At 53.6% G+C, this 24,947-nt stretch overlaps 6 protein-coding genes across 6 annotated transcripts in view; 4 read left to right on the top strand and 2 right to left on the bottom strand.

Moving 5' to 3' along the window:
• Window positions 1-184: 184 nt before the first annotated feature.
• CTHT_0053900 (uncharacterized protein) lies at window positions 185-3,958 on the top strand (the record flags this gene model as incomplete). Its single annotated transcript, XM_006695663.1, has 1 exon — window positions 185-3,958. One exon carries the CDS (start codon window positions 185-187, stop codon window positions 3,956-3,958), a length of 3,774 nt encoding a protein of 1,257 aa, XP_006695726.1.
• A 2,847-nt stretch (window positions 3,959-6,805) lies between these two features.
• On the top strand, window positions 6,806-9,427 carry CTHT_0053890 (uncharacterized protein; the record flags this gene model as incomplete). Its single annotated transcript, XM_006695662.1, has 3 exons — window positions 6,806-7,118; window positions 7,175-8,824; window positions 8,937-9,427. The coding sequence occupies 3 exons, from the start codon at window positions 6,806-6,808 to the stop codon at window positions 9,425-9,427; spliced, it is 2,454 nt and encodes an 817-aa protein (XP_006695725.1).
• Window positions 9,428-10,405: 978 nt separating this feature from the next.
• Window positions 10,406-11,948, top strand: CTHT_0053880 (uncharacterized protein; the record flags this gene model as incomplete). Its single annotated transcript, XM_006695661.1, has 3 exons — window positions 10,406-10,659; window positions 10,752-11,722; window positions 11,782-11,948. The coding sequence occupies 3 exons, from the start codon at window positions 10,406-10,408 to the stop codon at window positions 11,946-11,948; spliced, it is 1,392 nt and encodes a 463-aa protein (XP_006695724.1).
• Window positions 11,949-12,348: 400 nt separating this feature from the next.
• Window positions 12,349-13,902, bottom strand: CTHT_0053870 (tRNA-dihydrouridine synthase-like protein; the record flags this gene model as incomplete). The annotated part of the gene is made up of 2 exons (XM_006695660.1): window positions 12,349-13,493; window positions 13,593-13,902. 2 exons carry the CDS (start codon window positions 13,900-13,902, stop codon window positions 12,349-12,351), a joined length of 1,455 nt encoding a protein of 484 aa, XP_006695723.1.
• A 4,712-nt stretch (window positions 13,903-18,614) lies between these two features.
• Window positions 18,615-22,809, top strand: CTHT_0053860 (histidine kinase-like protein; the record flags this gene model as incomplete). The annotated part of the gene is made up of 4 exons (XM_006695659.1): window positions 18,615-19,368; window positions 19,462-20,321; window positions 20,386-22,236; window positions 22,309-22,809. 4 exons carry the CDS (start codon window positions 18,615-18,617, stop codon window positions 22,807-22,809), a joined length of 3,966 nt encoding a protein of 1,321 aa, XP_006695722.1.
• Window positions 22,810-24,490: 1,681 nt separating this feature from the next.
• CTHT_0053850 (uncharacterized protein) overlaps window positions 24,491-24,947 on the bottom strand; it is a gene marked incomplete at both ends in the record, with an annotated part of 1,175 nt that continues 718 nt past the window's right edge. The window contains one exon of the mRNA XM_006695658.1: window positions 24,491-24,783. Coding sequence (XP_006695721.1) covers window positions 24,491-24,783 — 293 coding nt within the window. The remainder of the gene's footprint in view (window positions 24,784-24,947) is intronic.

Here is a 24,947-nt window from a genome sequence, read left to right as displayed (position 1 = left end):
GTGCCGTGCGCTACTCACACTGCGAAAACTCGGTGTGGTAGATCCCAGGTCCCAGAGTGATTTATCACACGTATCCCACGAACGAGGAAGCAATATCCATCTGGACCATCGAGACACCACACAAGGGTGATATAACGACAAAACAGCTTCGCTGGGCTCGATTAGCCCGCATCTCTCGGCAACCATGTCCTCTACCTACGCCGTCTTTCCTTCGACGGATCAAATTGAACAGTCACACGGGACCCTAGAACAGGACAGCCAGCAATATCAGCAGTATCTTTCACCATCCACTCCGACGTACGCTTCTCGGAACAGCAATTTGACTGCCATCTCACCTCAGCTGAATAACAACATAACCTCGCCCGTGTCGAATCAGAACACGCCAGCCGAGTCCATCGCCAGCATTCATTACCAATCCAGCGAGTACGACGACAACGATATCTTTTGCAGCGTTAACTTTGACGCTGTAGAAAGAGCAACACCCTCATTTCTAGATGAACAAGTTGATCCTCTTTCGGTACCTCAGTCCCCTGCTGGACCGGAGCAAGCCTCCCCTTATCTCGAGCAAACCGTGTCCCAGGCTACCCAACAAACACTATCTTACAGCCCGCTGAGCCCAGATAACGCTCCTTCGTCTGCCAGAGGATATTCTAGCGGAGCAGACAAGGAAGCTCCTATCTCGCAGGGCATGCTTTCCAACTCTGCTGACGCGTCTCCGATGACGCCTCAGAATTCCTCGACGACACACCCACAGCAGCAAAGCAAGCTGGGCCCCGCTCCGCTGACCCGTGAAACGTTTGCCAACGGGCATTTGGGGCAGCCAAACATCACCTCTCCTTCTCATGGCATAAATCCCACGAGCCCTCGTATTACCATCTCACATTGGCCGGACGACCCGGATAGAGAGACCCTGGCTTCCGACGATGCGGACAAAGATAAGGGAAGCTCTGGATTGCCATCCACATGCTTCCCCCGCGATGAGTCCGGTCGCTGGATTCCCAATCCAACTACCGGACAGGGTGGTGTAGACCCATCGCAACGAACTGACGAGGAAGTTCCAAGCCTAAACGATTATGAGAAGCAGCAAAAGGAAAGGGAACAGAAGGAGAGGACCCAACGAATGGTTAATGACTGGTTGCATAGCTTTGAACCTGCAGCGTTTGCAGCTGGTGAGAACCCCGGGACCGAGGAGCCAACAGCAGCGTCTCCGACGAACAGTGATGACGATGGCATTCCCAACCACGATGTTTCTCTAGGCCATTTGACCCTCAACATTCCCAAGCCTGGAGAGATATTCTTCACCCCGTTTGGACGCGATTTCAACGACATTGATCGGGACCTCTTGGCGCAAACCGCTGGCCCTTTTAGCGACAAGCCCGTCCCGATCATCAGGCAGCCAGAAAAGGATGAGGCCCGTTATCAACCGCAGACGGCTAACGAGGCCATAAAGAAGATGAATGACCAATACGACAGGTTCGATACGATCTCACGCCAGGCCACATGTGGCACGGGCCGGTTCAGCTTGCTAGAGGCCTTGGATGTGGTAGCACTGGGAAACGCCCTCGCACAGGTCAAAATCCGCGAGGGCGAAGATGATCGTGAAGAAAAGCCCCGGCGTTCGACTTTCGCAGAACTTTTGACTTTCGTGGAAAATCTGACTTACAGGGAGGCCCGGAATATACTGCATGCTTGGCGCACCAAGCAGAGTGCTGGTCCCGGTGCGAACAAACGGTCTCGTAATGAGAGCGACGGCAGCTCGTTTCACACCGAATCCACGATGGACAAGAAAGACCGGAGAGAGAGTCAAAGCAAGCTGAACTCTATTGTCGCGTCGAAGTCGGCGCGGTTTAAGAAGCAGAGCGTGCCTAACATCGATACCGCTGTTGTTGGTGTGGGCAGCAGTATAGCAGCTGTGGGCACATCCCATGCCCGAACCGGATCCGTCAGCGCAGCTCCTCCCGCGACCTCTCCCAAGAGTCCGATCAGGAGGTCTTTTAGCTTCACCAAACCAAAAGATCGTTTTCGCAGCAAGTCGGACGTTACAGCGCCTGGGAACATAAGTGAGCTGCTGAGGAAGATGGGTGGCCCGCCCGTGGTGAACCTGGGCAATCCTGCTGCCCCCGTACCGGACGTAACGGCAGACCCAGGCATCCCGAGTGGCGCCGGCACCGATGATGAAGACGAAGACGAGGACGATGATTCTGCCTCTCAGGATGGAGAAGCCGGCCCTTCGCAAGAAACGGAAACTAAGACGGAATCGGCGAAGCTCATCGAAGAGATCACGCCTACCATGGAGGGCTTCCGTCAGCACATCCTGAGGCTCAATCCGTATCTGGTTACACACAACCAGTACCTCGTTGATCGCCTTGCACACCATCAGGTCATCCGATACAAGCAACTTCTTACGGCGCGGCAGAAGCACCTGCGAGCCGGGACCAACTGCCTCTCGGGCTCCATGTGCATCGCTATGGGCGGCAGGGCCAACATCCTGGACGCGAAGGGCGACCCCCGAAGTGTCAACCCGCTTGATGGCGCGGACGGGGATGTCAGTCCCTTGGAGGGTGCTATCACTCAAGAAAACTTTCCCGAGGACATCCCTATGCCGCCGACCAATGTGTTGCCCGCAGAGTTCGAGTGCCAGCTGTGCTTCGCGACGAAGAAGTTTCAGAAGCCGTCCGACTGGACTAAGCACGTCCACGAGGATGTACAACCCTTCACATGCACGTGGGAGCACTGCCCGAGCCCCAACAAGCCGTTTAAGCGCAAGGCCGACTGGCTGCGACACGAGAACGAGGGCCATCGACACCCGGAATGGTGGCAGTGTGAGCTCCAAGAGTGTAATCATATCTGTTACCGCCGCGATAACTTCATCCAGCACCTGGTGCGCGAGCACAAGCTGCCCGAGCCGAAGATCAAGTCTAAGGCTGCCGTCAAGAAACAGCCCCTCGTGCACACCGACCCAACGTTGTCCAAGGTCGAGGCATGGCATCACACGACGAACGCGCTGCCGAATGATGAGCATTGCCGCTTCTGCGGCCGGAGCTTCCCGACCTGGAAGAGGTTAACGGTGCACCTGGCTAAGCACATGGAGCAGATTAGCTTGCCTGTTCTTAAGCTCGTTGCCAAGCAGCCGCTCAGCGAGGATACCGTCATCAGCCCCGTCCAAGACCCTCCTCCGCGCCATTTCTTCCCCCCGAAGCAGGAGTCCGCCCATCACACACACCAGCCGCAGCACCAACCAAATGCGTTCATGCCTTCTTCAACCATACCCCATCAAGGCCCATTGCCTCGTGGATCCCCAGGCCCGATCCAAGGCTTCCCGCACCAACCACAGCCGTTCATGTATGCGATCCCGAGTCCGCCGCCCGCGGGGGGCTATGATCCAGCGCCCACTCTGTACAGTCCACCGGCCTTCAGCGACCCGTCCCACGCCCTCGCGGCCCAAGCACAATTCTTCCCATCTCATCCGCAAACGGCGCAGCCGTCCCCCGTGGTCAACACCCACGTCTTCCAAAGCCTCAATTCACAGACTGCTGCGGCTTTCTCGGCTACCCCGACTCCCTCGACCCCAGTCCCTCCAGCAAACGCGGTATTCCATCACATGTCGCCAATGACGCCCGTGTCGGGCGTGCAGGCGACACCGGTTGCGACTACAGGAGCAGCATATATGCCTCTGTCAGGAGTGTCCATGCCGGTTGTCGGGGGCACGATGTCGCCGGAGCTGGACCCGTTCCCGGCGCTGGGTGGTATGCCTGGGCTCCATGGCATGGGTGATACGAACAGGATGAACGGGGTTATGGGTGTTGGCAATAGCCTGGGGTTGCAGCAGGGCGCGGCTGCGGGCTTGGGACTTGGCGTGGTCGGCGAGCTGGAGCAGCAACAGGGCTCTATTTCGCCTTCGCAGGTGGCTGGCTCAAGGTTTTATCACCATCCAGCTAGTCAGCAAACTAGCAGTTGATAGTGAGGTGTATCCCGAGGGGAGAAGGAGTCAGTTTGGTTGTAGATAGTTAGTGCTGTGACTTGTTGGATGGGACTGTCTGTGATACCCTGGTACGAAGAGTTGGATTCTTTTCTTATATGTTTTTTTTTGTGGTCGGGGGGGGGGTGGTGTTGTTGTGACTTCCTCTGTTCATCGACTATTTTTCTTCCCCATTCTTACTTTGAAGAGAAGTTGGAACTTGATTGTGCATGAGTGAACCTTAATCATTGGATTCATGATCAGCCAACCTTTTGCTTTGGCAACTTGATGACATGGATGGTGAGAGTTATGGAAACGAGTATCTTGGATATAGCTCGTCTTCTATCATTCCCCAATGAGAACTCTTCGGTTTGCGCTTGCCATTCAAATATTGAGGCATCAAGTTCAACCACAGTCGCATGTTCCAGTCCAGCAGTAACTCGACGCCGATCTCTATCTAGCCTTATTTATCAACACGTGCATGATAGTACATTATTCTACCACATCATCATGTCGATGAAAGAGCGTGCCAGTACTGAATTGCGTGTGGATGGTGCAACTGGTGTCTGCATGATGCTGGGATCACCACTGAACCCTATAATGGCTCTTGAGGGCGATCATGACGGCGACTGTTTGGACTGAGGCAGCAAGGACAAAGCTGTTCGAACAAGACTTTCGAATATTACTCAGAGGTGCAAAACGCATATTTTACCCACTTGCAACCAAATGCTTACATTTCTAAACCACAGACCATATAGCAATCTTACCAACGGCGGAAAGCAGCCCTGTGTTTCTCCCGGGCGTTGGAACGATAAGGCTACGTTAATTGGTGGTGATCGAAAAAGGACAACACAATGCCAACAACTGACGAGAAAGCGGGAAGAAAGCTTAGCAGAACAAGACGCGCGGGGATGTGTTGTTTGATCGGCATGGGCATGCAACCCTCCTGTTCCTTGGCGTCTGAGAGCCCAAGATCGATTTTTTTTTTTTTTGACGGGCTGGTTGTTGGGAGAGAGTATCTGAGGCACTTGGCGCCTCGAGGAACCTGGGAGTGTTTTGTTTCGAAGTCCCAGCGGCAGGTTGGAAGCGAATCTAAGAGTTGTGGCGCTGGGAGCGTGGTGGGCATATGGAGATCCGTACTTTTGGCAATGTAAACTCACTTGGCGCCCGGGTTATTGGAAGTGTGATTCTGGTGAGAGATACACTACACCGGAACCACGAGGAAAGAATTGTACAAGAGATTGCAGGCAAGCACCACAAATAATGTTAGGTAAGTTTTTTTTAACAATTTTTGGCTGAAAACGGCTCGAGAGGCTCGGAGCCAAAGAAAAGCTGTTTTTACGGGCACGAGTATCCCTAACCCTTAGAAAAGCGAGTGATCGCTATTGAGTGGCGTTGGTGCCCATTACGTTGTGCGTGCACAGCCAATCGCTGGTGGCACAGCCGCCCAAAAGGGCAGCAAGAGTGCCGTCACCTGGTGGGTTCGGCGTGCCGCTCCGCCAGCGCCGACAGCGAGGGGCAGCGAAGAGCCCCTGTCAGGAGCCCCGCCGCTAGCGTTTCAGATTCCTGCTGCCACGCCCTGCCACGCTCGGGGAGAGGCAGAAACCCACCCGTTCCCAACTTGTCTTTGGACAACAGACGTCCAGTCTCTTGCCAGACTCCTCGTCTTGGTCTGACTGCCCCGGCCACAGCAACCGGGAATGGCATCAATGGATGGATGAGATGACGAGATGGCCCAAAATTGTGGGAATTGTGGGACGCGTGCACACGTCCCCTCGGGCCTGAATGCTTTCTTTGTCGGGTTCGACAGCGCCGGGGATACGAAGGCGTCGTCATCTGTCCCCTCGTCCATCGCTTTGTCGTAATCCAAACCTGGATTCAACTCGCTATCTATCCGCCAACCAAGCTATCCTCCACGATGACTTTCCAAAAGGCAGGTCCTCGGGACAAGCATCAATGTATCATTGGTCGATAGTATAGGTAGTTGTTTCGATCAGCGATGACCAGGAGAGGGCTCCGAGATGGAGAGGCCCAGTGTGGCAGAGGCAGCATCTTCATGGGAGTTGTCCGTTGCTTGACTCCATGTCCGTTTCAGATACCCGCTGGGTCCTGGCCCACATGCTTGCACACCCTCCCACGCCCACGGGTGTATGCTTTTGCTCTTTTTGCTCCGTTGTGATGCTGCTGCTGCGTCGTCATGCTTTATCCTGTTCCTTCCCCTCCCCCCCCCCTGTTTCTTTGTTCCCCATCTTTCTTGCTCGAATTTTGTCTTCTGTTCCTTTCCCCGCCTGTGGGCATTTTTTTTTTCCCACACTTTTGAACTTTGGCTGGTGCCAAAGTCATGATCGTCTTTCCTTCTCTTCTGTTTACTTCGACCTGAGCGAGCCTAAGCGGCCTTCTCTTCCCCTCTAGGGGCAACTTGTTGCCCGTTTTCTCTTCTCTTCTCCTTTCCTTTCGTTCCGAGTTGATTCTCGGCCGCCTTAGAGACGTCGACTGTCTTTTTTTCCCCGTTTCTTTTGTAATTCTATGCTTCGATTCGATCGGTTCTGAGAACCCCCTTTCGAAAAGCCCCCTTTGACGAAACGACGACAAACATTCTTTGAACGAATTCACGAGACACTGGAGGTCACGATTCCACACCACAACAGAACGTTGTCGATTAGAACGGACCCCGGAGACGAGACGTGAATCTATCGACTTCGACGCTGAGATAACAACGGGCAGACAATAGCCGTGGCGTGTGACGTGACGCTCGCTAATAATCGAAGCATACTATTGCATTGTTTCAACGACAACAAAAAGAAGACCCTCGTTTGAAGTGGAATCTAAATCTGGTATTGATTTGAAATGAGACTCTGGGATGGCAGGCTTCTGAAGGCCACCCTGGCCGTGGTGGTGCTGGCCAACGGGGTGCTGGGTGTTGATATTCTTGAGACTGTCGGCTTCAGCAACTGCAACCAGAACGCCACTGTCACGGTGCAGAGGGTCGATATCAAGTACAACCATGACAACAAGACAGTTACATTCGATGTGATGGGAACAAGCAGCAAGGTCCAGAATGTCACGGCCATCCTCAACGTAACGGCATATGGCCGGGACATCTATTCCAACACCTTTGACCCGTGCAGTCCGGCCACCTTTGTTTCCCAGCTTTGTCCAGGTGTGTTTTCGAGTTGCCCATGGTCGTATGGAAAGAGTTGACTAACGGCTAGATAGTTCCTGCTGGCACTTTCGCGGCGAGGGGCACGCAGCAGATCCCCGAGGAATACGCCAAGCTGGTGCCCGCAATCGCTTTCCAGATCCCCGATATTGCGGCCTTTGCGAAGTTGCAGCTCAAAACGAAAGACTCGGACCAGCAAGTGGCATGCATCGAGTCTCAGGTGACCAATGGCAAAACCGCCAATGTGCCGGCAGTGTCGTACGTGGCAGCCGGTGTGGCCGGAGCAGCCTTGGTCCTAGGAGGCGTGTCGGCCGTCGGCGCAGCTCTCTCGGGAACCAGTGCGCTGCTGGGCGGTGGATCGGCGGCAGCAGGAGCCGGTGCTGGTGCGGGAGCGGGGGGGGCAGGAAGCGCTGGAGGTGCCGGCTCGATCAGCCCAAGCTTCACCGAGGTGTTTGGCTGGTTCCAAAGCATGGCCATGAATGGCATGCTGTCGGTCAACTTCCCACCCGTGTACCGCAGCTTCACCAGCAACTTTGGCTTCTCGACAGGCCTGGTGCCCTGGACCCAGATGCAGATCGCAATCGATGACTTCCGCGCTGCTACCGGTGGTAACTTGACCAACAACAGTGTTGCTGCCCTTCGGAATGCCACGCTTGTCTTCCCTGATGGCTCATCGCAGACGCTTCAGCCGTCCCTGTTCTCGAAGCGGGCGATGGTCGACCAAGGCCTACGCCTTGCCGCCCGCCAAATCGAGACAAGCATCAACGCTACCTTCGACCCAACCGTTGTACTGAACACAACTACCGGTGACAACAAGCAGATGGACACGGTGCGACTAGCGGTATCTGGCATCCAGGCGTACGTGCAGCAGCTGGCAGTGCCGTCGGGCAACTCGTTCATGACGATGCTGCTGATCGTGGCCATCATCATTGTGGCCATTGTGGTGGGCGTCCTGCTAGTCAAGGTGACTCTCGAGATCTGGGCGCTCTTCGGCAATCTGCCTAAGTCTCTGCGTGGCTTCCGCAAGCACTACTGGCGGTCGATCGCCCGCGCTGTCACGGGCCTCATCTTGCTACTGTACGGTGTCTGGGTGTTGTACTGCGTTTTCCAGTTCACGCGGGGGGACTCATGGGCGGCTAAGATCCTGGCGGGCGTCACGTTGTTCCTCTTTACTGCCGTACTGGCCTACTTCTCGTGGAAGATCTGGAGTACAGCGCGGCGGCTCAAGAAGCTGGAGGGTGACGTTGCGGCACTGTACGAGGACAAGACGATTTGGGTCAAGTACAGCCTGTTCTATGAGTCGTACCGCAAGGACTACTGGTGGATCTTTGTGCCGACCATCGCGTACATGTTTGTCAAGGGCGTCGTGATTGCGGCGGCGGATGGGCACGGCATGATCCAGTCTGTGGCACAGCTCGTCATTGAAGGCATCATGTTGATCTTGTTGCTATGGAGCCGGCCCTATGAGCGGAAGTCTGGCAACATCATCAACATTGCCATTCAAGTGGTGCGCGTGCTGTCAGTTGTCTGCATCTTGGTGTTTGTCGAGCAGTTCCATATCGAACAGACTACGCAAACCATCACCGGCGTCGTCTTGATTGCCATCCAGTCCGCGCTGACCGGCATTTTGGCCATCCTGATCGCCTGGAACGCCATCAACGCGTGCATCAAGAAGAACCCGCACCGCAAGCGGCGCAAGGAGCTGGGTAAGTTTAGTATTTATTCATCTTTATCTATTTACTTATCTATTTTTCTTTTTTTTTTGTTTTTACCTGCCCACCGGTTCCAGGACTTATCTGTGCTAACCCTCGTTTCCAGAAAAACTCCGCTCACGCGACACCCTCACTTCTCTCAACCCGCGCAACACCCTCCTCATGCTCAGCCGGGCCCGCACCGTTACCTCAAATCACTCTCATACTCTGTCATCCGCGTCATCGTCCTCTTCACACAGTCTCAAGGACGAGAAACGCCCGGTTTCCCCCGAGCCAAACATCCCGCCCGTCCCTCCTCTGCCAAGATCCATTTCAAACGCTGTGGGCCCGAAGAGCTCGAGCCGCGAGAATCTTGTTGCTGGCGCTGCGCCGTTCAGTGGTGTCAGTGTTCCGGGCCCGGATCTGAATCGGGAGCCCACGCTGCCGAACGTTGAGGGTGTTGCTGGGTATCGGCCTCCCCCTGCTTCGGGAGCAGCCGGAGGTGTTGGCGGGTATAGCAGGGGGTACGGGTTGCCTAGGTCACCTTATGGGCCGCCACCGATGGGGCCAGCCGGAGCTGGGAGCTACGGGTATCGCGGGCCGTATGGGAGGTATTGATTGCACTGTCGTGTAGGAGAAGAGGTGCAGAGATGGCGTAGGGAGAGAAGGTAAGCTGTGTTTGTTTGGACGCTGGGTTGAATAATGGTAGGGGTGACTTTGTACAATGCATGTGTATCTGGCCCTACATACGAGATATGGTGTTTTTTTTTTAAGATATAATATGTGTGTAAATATCCCCGGATACAGCTGCACTTTTGTATGCCGCCAAATCTCAGAGCACTTTTGTACCGCTCTATCTTCCCTTGAGCGTGTTCAAAACAGAGAGGGCATTTCTCACAGGGTCGCTGTCTGTCATTGATATGGATATGAGCTGACAGCTGTGGGAGAATTCATTATATTCACTCACGTTTCTGACATACAATTTACTTACTAGACTCTACAGGGTTTGGATGGCAAGGCAGTGGTCGTTTCTACGTCTTAATTGGTGCCCAGCACGTTTTGAGCTTGCTCCTTGAACGTTGGATCCTTGGGAGAGGGAGGGGGGGGGGTGGAAAAGAGGGGGGGTGCATTAAATAGGAACACAGTGCGAATTTCATTGACTGCGAAGCACAATGACCTCACTTTGCTTGGCCTTTGGTGCCCAGGGAGGTCAGCTAGCTTGGGCGCTGTCACTCACGGTCACGATACTCACAAGTATCCTTCCCAACCTCATCCCACTTCAGACAAAGTCTCGCTGTCAGAATCATCGGTTATGCTTTTGTTTCAGTGCTCAATAATCTCTGTTTTTCGGTGACAATAATCACCAAGGTCCTGGTACTCCTGGCCATGGTTCAACGACGTCGAGTCCCACGCCCCGCTTTCTGATTTCTGACCCGGCCAGTGACCACGTTTTCCCAAATCTTCGACAAGAAGCGCCTAGAGTCCTAAAAAATGAGATAATTCAAAACTGCATCATCTTAAGCTCCGCCGGCAACCCCAAAAAATACTTATAAAAATCGGATACCCTTCTTTTATCATAAGGTACACAGAAAGACCATGAGCGAGCTTCACAGGCAGCGTCTCAAGGCGAAATACAACCAGGCTCTTCAATCCGGCCACGCGCCCATGTCGTCTCTGAACCATCCCATCATGCCCCCTCCCCTGCCGATCCCCGAGTTCAATGAGCTCGATGAAGACCGCTATGTACCAAATACGCCGCAGGACGACGACTCATCTTCAGCCTCGTCTGTTTCGTCGACCGGTACCGTTATTCCTTCACCTAGCAGGGCACTGTTCGCCCGGCCCCAGCCGTAAGTGACGTTGCTGTCTCTCCTTGTCTCCACGGTAATTTAAATTCATCCCATCTCATATTACTAACTAGCAGGACGAGTGTCTCCTCCAGTTTCCAGACAGGCCGTTCCTGGGACCCGGTCCCGTGGACGGCCTACTTTGAACGCGCATTGTTTCTTCCCTCTGATGACGGCTCCATCACCTATCACGCCTACTTGACCTCACCGGCGCCCCCTTCAGGCTCATCCAAGACTCCAGGACCCCTCTTCGTCACTCACCATGGCGCAGGTTCATCGGGTCTCTCATTCGCCGTCTTGGGTTCGGAAATTCGCAAACGCCTGCCCTCCGCCGGCATTCTCTCTCTCGATGCCCGTGGTCATGGGCTGACCTCCTCCTTACCCTCATCATCATCATCGGATCCTACCACACCGCAACCCCAAGACGACACTGCCAAACAAGACCTCTCCCTAGCAACCCTCGCCCAAGATCTTCTCTCTGTCCTCTTCCTCACCCAACGCCAGATGCACTGGCCCTCTCTGCCGCCCATCATCTTCGTGGGACACTCCCTCGGCGGTGCGGTCGTGACGCACGTCGCGGCCGAGCTGATCCCCTCGCTGCCGCGCGAGAAACAGCAGGCGATCGACCTGCTAGGGTACGTGGTGCTGGACGTGGTAGAAGGGTCGGCGATGGACGCGCTGCAGAGCATGCACGCGTACTTGGCAACGCGGCCGACGGGGTTCGATTCTGTCAGCGAGGCGATTGAATGGCATGTGCGCTCGAGGACGCTGAGGAACGGGATCAGCGCAAGGGTTAGTGTGCCGGGGTTGCTGGTTAAGAATAGCAACGTCGCCGGCAGCAGCAGTGGCAGTAGTAGCGCCGCGCACGGTGATGGGAGTGCACTCAGCGGAGCGAGAAGGCAGAAGGAGTGGACATGGAGGACAGATTTGGCCAAGACGCAGCCCTTCTGGGAGGGCTGGTTCCGTGGGTTGAGTGGGAAGTTCTTGAGGGGCAGAGGTGGCAAAATGCTGTTGTTGGCGGGGACAGACAGACTGGATACAGAGTTGACGATTGGGCAGATGCAAGGTAGGCCTTCCGTTCCATCTATTTGACGCAAAGCGTCTTGATCTCTAACACAATCTCAGGCAAATATGCTCTCCAGGTCTTCCCTGAGGCGGGACACTTCATACACGAAGACTTGCCAGAAAAGACAGCCATGGTCCTGGTTGACTTTCATCGGCGCAACGATCGTAGCGCGCTGGTGTTGCCGCCAAAGGTTTCTGAGCTGTTGGCTCAAGGGAAAAAGGTCTGAGGGGAGAAGGGAGAAGAAAAGTAGGCGTTGTGCATATAAGTCAATACATAAACAATACACATGAACACCCTCGAGAGAGAAGGGGGGGGGGTGGAAGGGCATTAATATCTAAACATTCCAGTTGCCCGAGAGTTCAGTTTACTTTTTAAAATGAACAATCGGTATGAGGAGATAGAATAGATAAACCATTTGAATGCCCGCCGTGAGTAAAGGAAAATCAAGTCTAGGCAAGTTTTGTGTATACCCAACCCGTCTCACATAACCGCCACAAAATGCATACCCAGCTGACCTTTGTATGCTAAAAATCCCAACCCATACGCCCCGCTGATGGACCTCTAACTTTCTCACTAATGAAGTGCAGTCAAACAATGAGAAAAAGATAAAAGAAAGGCGAAAGATATCAAACGGAAATCGAAGCGACAGCTGACTCAGGGGTCGGCGCTGTAGGCTCGGTAGGGGCACCATTGGCTTCAACCGCTCTCTCATCCTTTCTTCTCCCTTCCTCGGCCTCCTCGTCTTCTCTCTTCCTCTTCTTCGATTCTTGCTGCTGTTGCTGTTGCTGGTTCTTTTTCTTCGCCTTCAGGATCTCAAACTCACCCAGTGCCTGAAGCCGGTCCTGCTCGCGTGCCACTTCTCCCAGCTCCCCCTCCAGCCCCAGAACTTTGACAATCTCCGTGTACGACTTGCATGCCTGCACCATCTTGTACTCCTTCGCTTTGCCCGGGATGAGCTGCGTCAGCGAAAACTTGGTGTTGGCGATCTTATTCTCCACCTCCAGCGCGAACCGTATGTACTTATCCGCCAGCTCCTGCCAGGGAGCAAGAGGCGTCGTGCCAGACTCTGGATCGGCCGGGCGGAAGCATGACGGATTCTTCTCGGCCGCCGTGGCAATCATGGCACCGTCTGTGCCGAACTCGGTGCACAGCTTCATGCCGTGGTCACGAGAGGCCACGTCGCCGTTCACGACGCATGCGACACCCGCTTCGCGACACACGTCGGCAATCATGCGCAGTTGGCCACGGATAGCGGGCTCGCGCGGGCGCATTGGCGTTGTCCGGCAGTGTACGGTCAGACCCGTGATACCAGTGCGCACAAGACGGCGCACCAAGGCTTCCGTCTTCTCGGCTGTTTCTAGGAGCCGGATCTTGACTGAGACGCCAATGCCAAATTGCGGGGGAATCTCGCGCGTAAGGGCTTCCAGAATGGCCACCAGCCTGTCGGGGTCGCGAAGCAGCGCAGCACCCATGCCGCCGGATAAGCTGAACGGCTTGGGACAACCGGCGTTGACATCAATGCCAGCGACGTCAGGGGCCACAAAGCGTGCAGCTTCCACAGCGAGATTTGGGTCTGCCGTGCCCAGCTGGAAGACAAGCTTACCAGCCTCGCGCACAGGGTCCAGGCGGTAGATTACGGACTCTTGGTTGCCCTCATACTGAGCCGCCGGGGAGTGAGTGTGCGAGGGGAGTCGAGTATACTCGATCATATTTGTGCGCGGGTTAATGCGGCGCTTAGCGCCAATAAGGGAGCGGTCGACAGTTTCGGGGCCTGTTGCGAAGTTGTATTGTCAGTCAACGCTCAAGACTAGCTTGTCGAATATTTTTTTTATAAAAAGATAACAATGAAAGCAGGATGCAGACGACATACCCCATACAAGGTCAGCGCCGTAATGTAGAGCCATCAAGCGCATAGGCAACTCGCCGCTGCGAACCATGGGCGCAAGCACTACCTTGCCGCGGTAGTCGACACCACGAGGAGGGATAGGGACCCGAGGGAGAGCCACGGGAGAAGGGACATCAGCAGGTGTTGGCCCATCAGAAGTCCCATTCGAAGAAGTTGACGTTGTCGCCGTCGCAGTATTAGTTGTCGGAATAGCGGCAGTAGCCGCTGCAGTGCCTGTTGCAACAACAATCGCCGCGGTCGCCGCCGGGGCTGAATCGTGAGTGCCCGTCGTCATCGTGAATAGTCGATTGCCGGACCCGCGCAGCCAGCGGACGGCTCGAAACATTACCACCTCTGGCCAGGAGCAGTTAAAACCAATGTTAGCGAGGAAAATGCTGCAAACGCTTAAACCAGATGGTAGCGGTGCGCTCTCATCCGCTTCCCACTTCCCACGTCCCTCTTTTCACTTTCTCGATCGCGAACACTGCGACGGGCCCAAGAATCCTGGGATCCAAAATCTTTATCTTATCACGGACACCCCGCATGTGCTAGAGTATAACCCTAACCCTTACTGTCTTGCTTCATGGACCCGGAGATGGGGGGGGTTCCAAGCAATACTGTCATGGCCAACGGAATAAGGGAGGCCCTGCCAAGAAAAGCAGGACGGGAGATGCGTGAAAGGACGGACCAATCGAGACATTATCACCACCGAGGCCAAATTACCACGGAGTGATGCTCCAACCACCAGCGATACTCGTGATGGCAGGAGCAATATTGGAGGAAACCTTCCTGTATATAGGACCTAGCTAGCCGCTCGTTAGGAGGAATTCCTCAGTCAGCAATAAACAGTTGTCAACCAACAACAACAATTGGTGACCGCAGTATATCACGTACCCTACTGTGTGAGGACCCCAGTCCATCAGGTTCTACAACCTGGCCGCTACCTTCGAACCCGTCTCAAGAGGTTGTGGAATCGTCACAAAAATAATATAGGGAGTCCATTTCTGCAGAATCACAAGTATTGATAAGTAGGTAGATAGGCATTCCCCTGACAAACTCTTCCATGACAGTCCCATTGCATAGGACAGTATTTAATTATATCCGCTCACTTCAATAAAATCAGTTGTCATCGTTCATGCATTTCGTAAGCTCTTTTGTGACGACTTCACAACCTCCTGAGATGGGTTCGAAGGTAGCGGCCAGGTTGCAGAACCTGAGGGATTGGGGTCCTCGCAGAGTAGTGTGTATGTGGCTTACTGCGGTCATCAGTTGCTGGTTGACAATTGTTTCTATTGCTGGCTGAGGAGCCCTTGTCATTTCTCTGGGGGATAGGTGATTCTCCATACATATTTATATTCGAAGCTGTTAGTATGCCTGCCCTATTTCCGTTGTCTATATTTGGGCCTTGATGATATTTTCCCCGCAGTTCTCGTAGTATATTGCAATGAGAGAACCTGAGATACCTGCGCTTCTCCTTCTGAATGGCACCCCTCTTGATCCCGCTTGCGACCTTCCCATTGGTCCCCTGCTACGCCGTCTACGGAGCAGCTACCGAACATCATTACCAGCCGTGATAGCAGTCAATGCTGTGTGGATTAGCCTTAAATGCCCACTTTCCAATGGCTACTCGGGGAGCTTGGGAATTTGCTCCGTAAAGGAAGTGAAGCCTCGATGACGAGCTCGGAGTGTGCTCAGATCCGTAAAGGCGATATACATCAGAACCAGCTCTTTCAGCTTGCACCAAGAGCACTATAATAGCCCAATAGTGCCGAGGCTGAATGGAAGTAATCATCAACCCTAGCTACTTTAGCTAGTGCACATCTGCAACTCGTATAGACTGTTGGAGTAAGTGCTCGTCGGGCCTGCCAAAACGGCGGTCCGACTACTTATTCTGCGGATTAGTCAGGTGGAGCAGCCTTCAAATATTAAGGGACTTTTTACAGCCATATAACATTTATGGAAATGGAAGTCACCCACTCTTCGTGTAATATATCGCCAGTTGCATGTAAAAACTCAACAATACAACAATACCAAAAAAAAAAAAGAAAATACCTGCGCTTTCGGAAATTCTCATTGCAAGTTAATCAGGTAATCGTCAAAAGCATAGAAGACGTTTTTAAAAAGATCTCCTGGAAATATCAGGGAAGATAGAGCAGATGTTTCTATTGTCTACTTGCTTAATACCATGTATCAGCGCAAAGCTATATTTATATATATCTGGAGACATGGTTTATGTGACGATCCGTCTAGCCCTCCTGAGATGGGTTCAGGTTTGACTCAAGGCTTATGAATCTGAGAGATAGGAGTTTCAGCACAGACTCAGGATCGCTGTGGTCACCTGTTGATTTTGCACAACTGTTTGTGTTGGTGACTGGGGAGTTCCTTCGTCCGCTTCTCCCATGAGCATTCTCTCTACCTTACGTACTCGTGATCGGTCCTTGTTTCTACCAAAGGCCTTTATTCGCCGGTGACTCTTGATCCTGTTTCCTATTGGCCGTTTCGGACCTGCGTGAGCCGCGTCTTTATTGGCTCTCTGTGTATGATCCTACTTTTCCCTTTGATGTCCCCTTGTTGGTCGTGACGGGTTGTAATGTGTAGGTGACCTCAGCGCCCATAGAAATTGTGTGGACTAGGATGTACCCCAAAAAATATCCAGGCTGCCTCGAACTTGCAGGTTGCTCTACCCGACTAGTCTACAGAACAGGCTAGTTGGACCGCCATTTTGGCAGGTCCGACGCGTACTGTAGTGTGATCACGAACAAGAAACACACGAGGGACGGCTCGGTGCCGATACCCGGCTTGGCGCCACCAGGGCAAAGATCCAAACATTTTACTCAGCTTGTGTCCCTGCTGCTGACCAACCACGAACCGTGCAAATTCCGCGGAATGATCCTCTACATGCATCGTAAGTACCAGGGTTTCGTCGCACCAATTTACACTCATACCAATTATCCAGATACGTGAGCCACACGCCGTTAAGAAACTGGCATGCGTTGGAGAAGTCGAGATGTATTACCACTTATGGCCAATCATGGCAAAAAGCGTCGGAACGTTGCTCAAGCGGTGTACCCGACGCTGCATGTGTACCGAATACCAAGCCTCAAGTACTGCTATTCCTCGAAGAGAGTTGATTATATTATTCAATAGGTGACTTCCTTCCCTTGCTGCTCTTGCTCTTGTAACTGTTGGACCTGGCTCCGTTCACCTCCTTCGGTTTTGGTGGTTGGTCATCCAGTTATCACAGGACTTCTGTAAGACCAATCCTCCGTAGATTTTCAACACACGTCCCTGATGACGTCAGTGGCTTAAAACCAAGCAACCAGGGACCCACCTTTGCAGACTCTACAGACGCTTCAAACCTAATGGATCGATCCCATTTCTCGCTTGGCGGGATTGAAAAAGTGGCTCTCTTAGGCTATGCTGAAGGTTTGAATGAAAGGGGAAGGCTCATACATTTTGTCTACTGATGGATGCTTGAGTTACCAGCCCCAGATGAATCTCGTTTTCTTTAATCACAGGGATCCTCTCACCTTTCTTCTGTTCTCCACGTTCCCTCTCACTGTGTCTCCTCTTCATGATACATACCTTATTTAGGAATCTTTTTGAATATCATGAATCATCATAAATCATAAAGCAAGCATGTTTAAAAGCTTGCAGGCCCATGGAAGTAGAAAATATCATCTATTGACCCTGTCCAAAGTCAGGTTATCTTAAGCGTGCCAATTGCAGTTGTGAATTGTGATGCAACCTCCAGAAGGGAAATAACAAACATACCATGCCGACACGTAATGGCGAGCCGTCTGGCATCGTGTACTGTAGCTGCTACCCCCTACTGTATTCAAGCTCATGCATATGGCTGAAACGCGCTTCATCCATTATTAGTCGTGCCATCCTAGAATTACGTTTGTTGTGCCATCGAACTTGTGCCGTGTAACAGTTATTGTTGCCACAATACACGGAGCATCAGCAAGTGACCATATCCGGTCTATCATCAGGGGCGTAAGACGAGGGCATCTGAAATCCATGCTATGCCATCCCAATAATCGGGCGTCTAATGAAGAAGATCATATCTACTCTGCCCCCGACCTTCCATTGCCTCAGAGTGGCGGAGACTGGGCACATTGTACTGTCGCAGTTGGAGAGTCAGGGACGGAGAGATGCACAATGATTCTCAATCAGCTATTGGTTATCAAGTTGCAGGTCGCCACCTAACACTCATGTCCAGTCTGGCAGAATCATCAGGTCGCTTCCGCGCCAAAACAGAGATGTGACGGCACAGAGAAGATTTCTTACCTTTTCATAGTGGTGTGTGGGTGATCCTTGGTTGTCTCTCCACTACCCCGGCTGCAGATCTCGTGGAGCCCTTTTTTCTCCGCTTTAGAGTTTGGCGTCCGTACAGCCGTTGACGTAGATTGACTGGCTTGCCTATGTTTCTCATTCCTCATGGGGGGAAAAGACGTCTTTCACCTTTTTCATCCATCTGCAGAATGTAACAGGGGTGACAGGAAAACTGGAGCAGATCTCATCTCGCTGCCCTCGCCCTGTTGGATCTACAGCTACTTTACTGCCTGTGGTGCTTTGACCCTTGCCCTCTTTTTTTCCGAACTCTATCAGGCACCCAACCCACGGTTAGTATCTCGGCGACTTTATGCACCTTCGCTGTTTTGTCTCATCCCCTGCCCGCTCGGCCCGTCCAGCGAGGCGGCCGGTGACCTCCTACAAAAAAAAAAAAGCACAAGCCTCCCCGGCAAAAGCTCCTCCCGGGGCATCCCGACTCTTCCTCCTCCCTGTTGCCATTGAACGCTGGCTATTCACTCGCAATAATTGATCAACAGCCGTATTCTCCCCATTCTTTTTCGCGAATGGTCCTCTGCCCACGAAAGAAACTCGCTTACCCTATTTCCTTATCCTACTAGTTATTTCATTCCTTTTGCTCCTACACCTTAGGTTGACCGACACTCTCTTTTTACAGCCACTACGGCGTTGATAGCCATTTCTGCCCTCAGAATGAGCGGCAACCACTCGTTAGCGGCCGTTTTGGCCATCGTCAAAGCCATCGCCGCCGATCCGAAGACGCCATCCCCTCTATTCTCCGCTTGCCCTACGCCCTTTCAGATTCCCGGCCCTCTCAGCCCTGAGAAGGCAGAACTAGAGCGCGAGCTTGCCGCGCTTGCTTGCCGGGTGCAGCAACTCGAGGCCAAAGTCTACCACTATTCTACAACAACCATCTTCCCACAAACGCCGGAAGGGTCGAATGGTTCACCAATCCTTACAGATGCCCATTCCATGTCTCGACCTGAGCTTACTGGCTCATCGCCTAATACGTCGGGGAGAGGATGCATTGATGGAGCGATTGCCGGGCTAGAACAGCATGCCAACGCGCTGAGGAGAGCTGGGGAGGGGGATGAGGCCGAGATGACAGCAGCTCTCAAGGAAAAGGAGAGAATCGCTACTCTCGAGCGCGAGCTTCGCAAGCACCAACAAGCAAATATTGCTTTCCAAAAGGCCTTGCGCGAGATTGGCGAGATTGTCACTGCCGTTGCCAGGGGTGACCTCTCCAAACGGGTACTCATGAACACCGGAGACATGGACCCTGATATCACAACTTTCAAGCGGACCATCAATACCATGATGGATCAGCTGCAAGTTTTCTCTAGTGAAGTATCGCGTGTTGCACGCGAGGTCGGCACTGAAGGTATTCTTGGTGGCCAAGCGCGCATCGAGGGGGTTGCTGGGACGTGGAAAGAGTTGACTGATAACGGTATGCCATCTCCCCTGGTGCTTACTAGTCTACACCCCCCCCCCCTTCCTTTTCCCCCCCGACTCTCTGGAGTATGTGCTAACCTTAACCCAGTCAATATCATGGCCCAGAATCTCACAGACCAAGTGCGTGAGATTGCATCTGTGACCACAGCAGTCGCCCATGGCGACCTTACCAAAAAGATCGAGCGCCCTGCCAAAGGCGAGATCCTCCAGTTACAGCAGACGATCAACACCATGGTCGATCAACTGCGTACTTTTGCCTCGGAAGTCACCCGCGTGGCTCGCGACGTTGGCACTGAGGGTATGCTTGGTGGTCAAGCCGACGTCGAAGGCGTACAGGGCATGTGGAATGAGCTGACAGTCAATGTCAACGCCATGGCCAACAATCTGACGACGCAGGTGCGCGACATCATCAAGGTCACCACTGCTGTGGCCAAGGGTGACCTCACGCAGAAGGTGCAGGCCGAGTGCCGCGGCGAGATCTTTGAGTTGAAGAAGACCATCAACTCCATGGTCGACCAGCTGCAGCAGTTTGCCCGCGAGGTGACCAAAATCGCGCGCGAGGTCGGCACGGAGGGCAGGTTGGGCGGCCAAGCGACGGTCCATGATGTGCAAGGTGTCTGGAGGGATCTGACAGAAAACGTCAACTGCATGGCTATGAACCTGACAACGCAAGTGCGCGAGATCGCGAAGGTTACCACGGCCGTGGCTCGCGGCGACCTCACCAAGAAGATCGGTGTTGAAGCGAAAGGGGAGATCTTGGATCTGAAAAACACCATCAACACCATGGTAGACCGCCTGGGAACCTTTGCGTTTGAGGTCAGCAAGGTCGCGAGAGAAGTGGGCACCGACGGCACGCTCGGTGGCCAGGCTCAAGTCGAAAATGTTGAGGGCAAGTGGAAGGATCTCACAGAAAACGTCAACACCATGGCGCGGAACCTGACATCGCAAGTATGGCTTGTCCCTGACCTGACGCGACGCGAACCGAGATAGTATGCTGACGTGCAGTTCACAGGTGCGCAACATCTCCATCGTCACGCAAGCCATCGCCAATGGCGACATGAGCCAAAAGATCGAAGTCGAAGCCAAGGGCGAGATACTTGTCCTCAAGGAGACCATCAACAACATGGTTGATCGGCTGTCTATCTTCTGTAACGAAGTCCAGCGCGTGGCCAAGGATGTCGGCGTTGACGGAATCATGGGCGGACAAGCCGACGTCGCCGGGCTCAAGGGCAGATGGAAGGAGATCACGACAGATGTCAACACCATGGCCAACAATCTGACCGCCCAAGTTCGAGCATTTGGTGACATTACCAACGCTGCCACGGATGGTGACTTCACCAAGCTTGTCGAGGTCGAAGCTGCCGGTGAGATGGACGAGCTCAAGAAGAAAATCAACCAAATGGTGTGCAACCTCCGGGACAGCATCCAGCGCAACACGCAGGCTCGCGAGGCAGCGGAGTTGGCGAACAAGACCAAGTCCGAGTTCTTGGCCAACATGTCGCACGAGATTCGCACGCCCATGAACGGCATCATCGGCATGACGCAGTTGACGCTGGATACAGACCTGACGCAGTATCAGCGCGAAATGCTCAACATTGTCAACTCGCTGGCAAACAGTCTGCTGACCATCATCGACGACATTCTGGACCTCAGTAAGATTGAGGCCCGTCGCATGGTCATCGAGGAAATCCCTTACACGTTGCGCGGCACGGTCTTCAACGCGCTCAAGACTCTTGCCGTCAAGGCCAACGAGAAGTATCTCGACTTGACCTACCGCGTCGACAGCTCTGTGCCAGACTATGTCGTTGGCGACTCGTTCCGTCTGCGGCAAATTATCCTCAACCTGGTCGGCAACGCCATCAAGTTCACCGAGCACGGAGAGGTCAGCCTGACCATTCAGAAGGCATCACAGGCGCACTGTAGACCAAATGAGTATGCCATTGAGTTCATTGTTGCCGACACAGGCATTGGTATTCCCGAGGATAAGCTCGATCTCATCTTTGACACCTTCCAGCAGGCGGACGGGTCCATGACACGTAAGTTCGGGGGTACGGGCCTCGGCTTGTCCATCTCCAAGAGGCTCGTCAACCTCATGGGAGGTGATGTGTGGGTCAAGAGCGAGTACGGAAAGGGGTCCCAGTTTTTCTTCACCTGTGTCGTGAAGTTAGCAGATGACAACGTTTCCCTGATCTCGAAGCAGCTCACCCCGTTTAAGGGACACCAGGTGCTCTTCATCGACAAGGGACGGACGAGGTACGGGCCGGAGGTCGTGGAAATGCTCAGGGGACTTGGGCTGGTACCAGTCGTCGTCAACTCGGAACGAAACGCGGTACTGTCAAAGAACAAGACGGCCAATTGCTGTGGCAACGCTGAGGATGCTGCCGTCACATCCAAGCAATTCACTGCTAAGAAGAAGACTGGATCCGGCAGCCAGGGGAAGGCGGTCTCCTCCTTCGACGTCATTATCGTCGACTCGATCGAGGACGCGCGCAGATTGAGGGCGGTTGACGACTTTAAGTACCTTCCTATCGTGCTGCTGGCTCCAGTGGTTCACGTCTCGCTCAAGTCGTGCCTGGATCTGGGCATAACGTCATGCATGACGATGCCATGCAAGCTGATCGACCTGGGCAACGGAATGCTGCCGGCGCTGGAAAACCGGGCAACGCCGTCGCTGGCGGACAACACACGGTCATTTGAGATTCTGCTGGCCGAAGACAACGCAGTCAACCAGCGGTTGGCTGTGAAGATTTTGGAGAAGTACCATCATGTCGTGACGGTCGTCGGTAACGGCGAGGAGGCTGTGGAGGCGGTCAAGCGCAAGAAGTTCGATGTCATCCTTATGGATGTGCAAATGCCCGTTATGGTAAGCCCCTTCTGATCTCTGAATGATCGATAAACCACCATGGGCCGTAATCCGTACTGACTCTCAAAACAGGGAGGCTTCGAAGCCACGGCCAAGATTCGCGAATATGAGGCGTCCTTGCCCACCCCACAACGCACGCCAATTATCGCCCTCACTGCGCACGCCATGATGGGCGACCGCGAAAAGTGTCTAGAGGCACAGATGGACGAGTACCTGTCGAAGCCCTTGCAGCAGGCCAACCTGATTCAGACTATCCTCAAGTGCGCGACGCTCGGTGGGCAGCTTCTCGAGAAGAACCAGAGCCAGTATCGCGACCGCCGCGAATTAGAGCTTGCCAGGCGCGCAGCCGATGCTGCTACGGGCGGCAGAATGGGCGGTGTCAATGGGATGGGATTAGGGATGGGTTTGATGGGCTTGGGAACAGGAGGTTGTGCATCTCCTGTTGGTACTGCGTCTGGGAGACTGTTGCCAGTGTGTCAGGGCTCTTCGATAACTGCGTCAACGGTGACCTTACCAACACCAGAGGCAGAAGATGCAGTGATGGTAAACAAGCCCGTGGAGGAAGAGAAGTAGGGGCTTGGCTGTCTTTCAGCTGGCTGTCTGGGGGAACTTGGGGGGGGGGGTGTTTTGGATTGAAAAATTTGGCGCTTCGCATGAGCAGCAGTTCTGGATGCTGCATTGGTTTGAGATCGATTGGGTATCGGTTGGTGATCTGGCACGACTGGGAGATTTGGTAGCATCAGGTTCTTGGGAAATAGTCGGGAGAGGTCTATCCAGCATAGGATGGGGTCATGGTTGGGGTTCAGTGGGATTCTTAAGTACGACCAGCCGCAAGCTAGGTCCTTGGTGTGATACCTCTTGATTCATTTTTATCGTTCAAAAGCATCGATTTCCCCTTTCTTTGGATCGCTATGGATATTTGAGCCGAGCTTTGTGTTGGCGGTTCATAACCAGCATTGAACAAAGAATATAGAACAACCACAACTTTCTTTCTTTCTTCCCTTTTACGAAGACATCAATAAATAGGTTTTTCATATCTTGATCATCAGCTAGACAAACTTGCATCCACTAAATGCTCAAGCCTGATGGGCCATGGTCAGAGAGATGTAGTATCCGGGGCGGTCCGGTATTCCAGGAAGTCTTATCCCGTACTCAACATTGAGTTTTCTAATCCCGAAACTTGGGAAAGGCCTCTCTCAAAGGATCTTAGGTTGCAATAATTTCCTACCTGGGAAGAACAAGAGTGAATTGTCGGAAATATCAAAAGAGCCTTGCAGCAATATGGGAAATTGTGTGGTGTGCCTCTGCCGGCCGGCCACGTGAATGCACACCGTACTTTGTGGTGTAGCCTCTAGCTGCCCAAGCGAAAGTAGCACCTACCTAGACAGTCACCGGGCAACAGCTCGGTCCCGAAATTCCGTGTCCATCCAAACTGGAGAAACCTATATGAATATACAAAAAGTCAGCTCTTGGCATCAAGTAATCCATACGTCTACCTTGGATATTGTTCGTGAGTCGAGCTTGCAACGGCTCTTCATCAAGGCAAAAAGAGCCAATCGACCAAGCTGCAGGAGGGCGTTAGATGAGAGCAGCTTGAGGCCTCCGTGTTGGTCAAGCCCACTCGGAGGCGCCGAGATGCATCAAAAAGCAAGTGTGAGCACTGAAAAGCTTCAGTAAGTCTTTTGCCGGATATGTTTTGACGTCAACTCGCTATAAGTCTCTTCTCTACCTCAGGTAGGTACTTATTGTGTAGTGTCTTGATGGCCTGGCAGGGGTGTGTCGGCATTAGCTTCAAGCGGCACAATGTAACGGCTGGACCCGCCCTGGTGCAGGCAGAGGTGGATCCTTCCCGAGAGTGGCCTGTGCGTCATACTCCGTGGTGGCTGTGAGTGATCAAGTTGATTGGCTGGGGTGGGGCCTTTCAGGGAGCGCAGGGTTGGGGGAGAATCGGGCCCACGGTCGGAAGCTAGATCGACTATTTTCCTCGTCCTGGTCAGAGCTGCCCATTGTCCCTTTGTCTCCCTGATTCTCGAATCGGAAAAAAAAAAATCTATTTTTGCATCTGAACCATGGGTTTCACTCTGCTAGCACAATTATCAATCTCATCATCCCGCATATCCTCGGTGACACTATCGCGCTGCGTGCAATCTCGTCTCGTGTGACATTGACCCATGAAGTGCAGCGGAGGGCTGCTGTGGGCGACCTCACTGGCCGGGTCCAGCACCCACCCAGCACCCCCCGCTGAAAGAGCCTGTTAAGCGCCCGCGGCAGCACGCCCAGCCAGCAAACCCAGCGCAGCCAGGTGGTAGTCATCAGCAATCCAGCCAATCAAAATGGTGCCAGCAACAGGCTGTCCAGGTGTTGCCGTCATTGGGCCGTTGCAGCAGTAGCAGCGTCGCTGGGCATGGCGAATCGCCGCTCGCTGTGGACTGGACGCCGTCCATCCCCCTCGAGTGCCCCTCCCGAAGGCCCGGACACCCTTCCATTGCGCTGCTGTATGCGCCGTATTCCTATTCTTGTAGCCCCATGTGCCAACACTGCTTAGCCCTGGCATTGTGGGGCCCCCGGTTCGGGTGATGAACGAGAGCGACTGACGAACGACGGGAGGCACCCTGGGGCTTGGGCTTAGACCTGGAGCCGTGTGTGTGCCGCGCGTGTGTGTGTGTGTGTGTGTGTGTGTGTGTGTGTGTGTGTGTGTGTGTGCGTGTGGC

This window comes from Thermochaetoides thermophila, assembly GCF_000221225.1.
Source record: "Thermochaetoides thermophila DSM 1495 unplaced genomic scaffold scf7180000011820, whole genome shotgun sequence".
Taxonomy (NCBI): domain Eukaryota; kingdom Fungi; phylum Ascomycota; class Sordariomycetes; order Sordariales; family Chaetomiaceae; genus Thermochaetoides; species Thermochaetoides thermophila.
The sequence above is the reverse complement of the archived record's forward strand: the minus strand, read 5'-3'. Positions and strand labels throughout refer to the sequence as shown.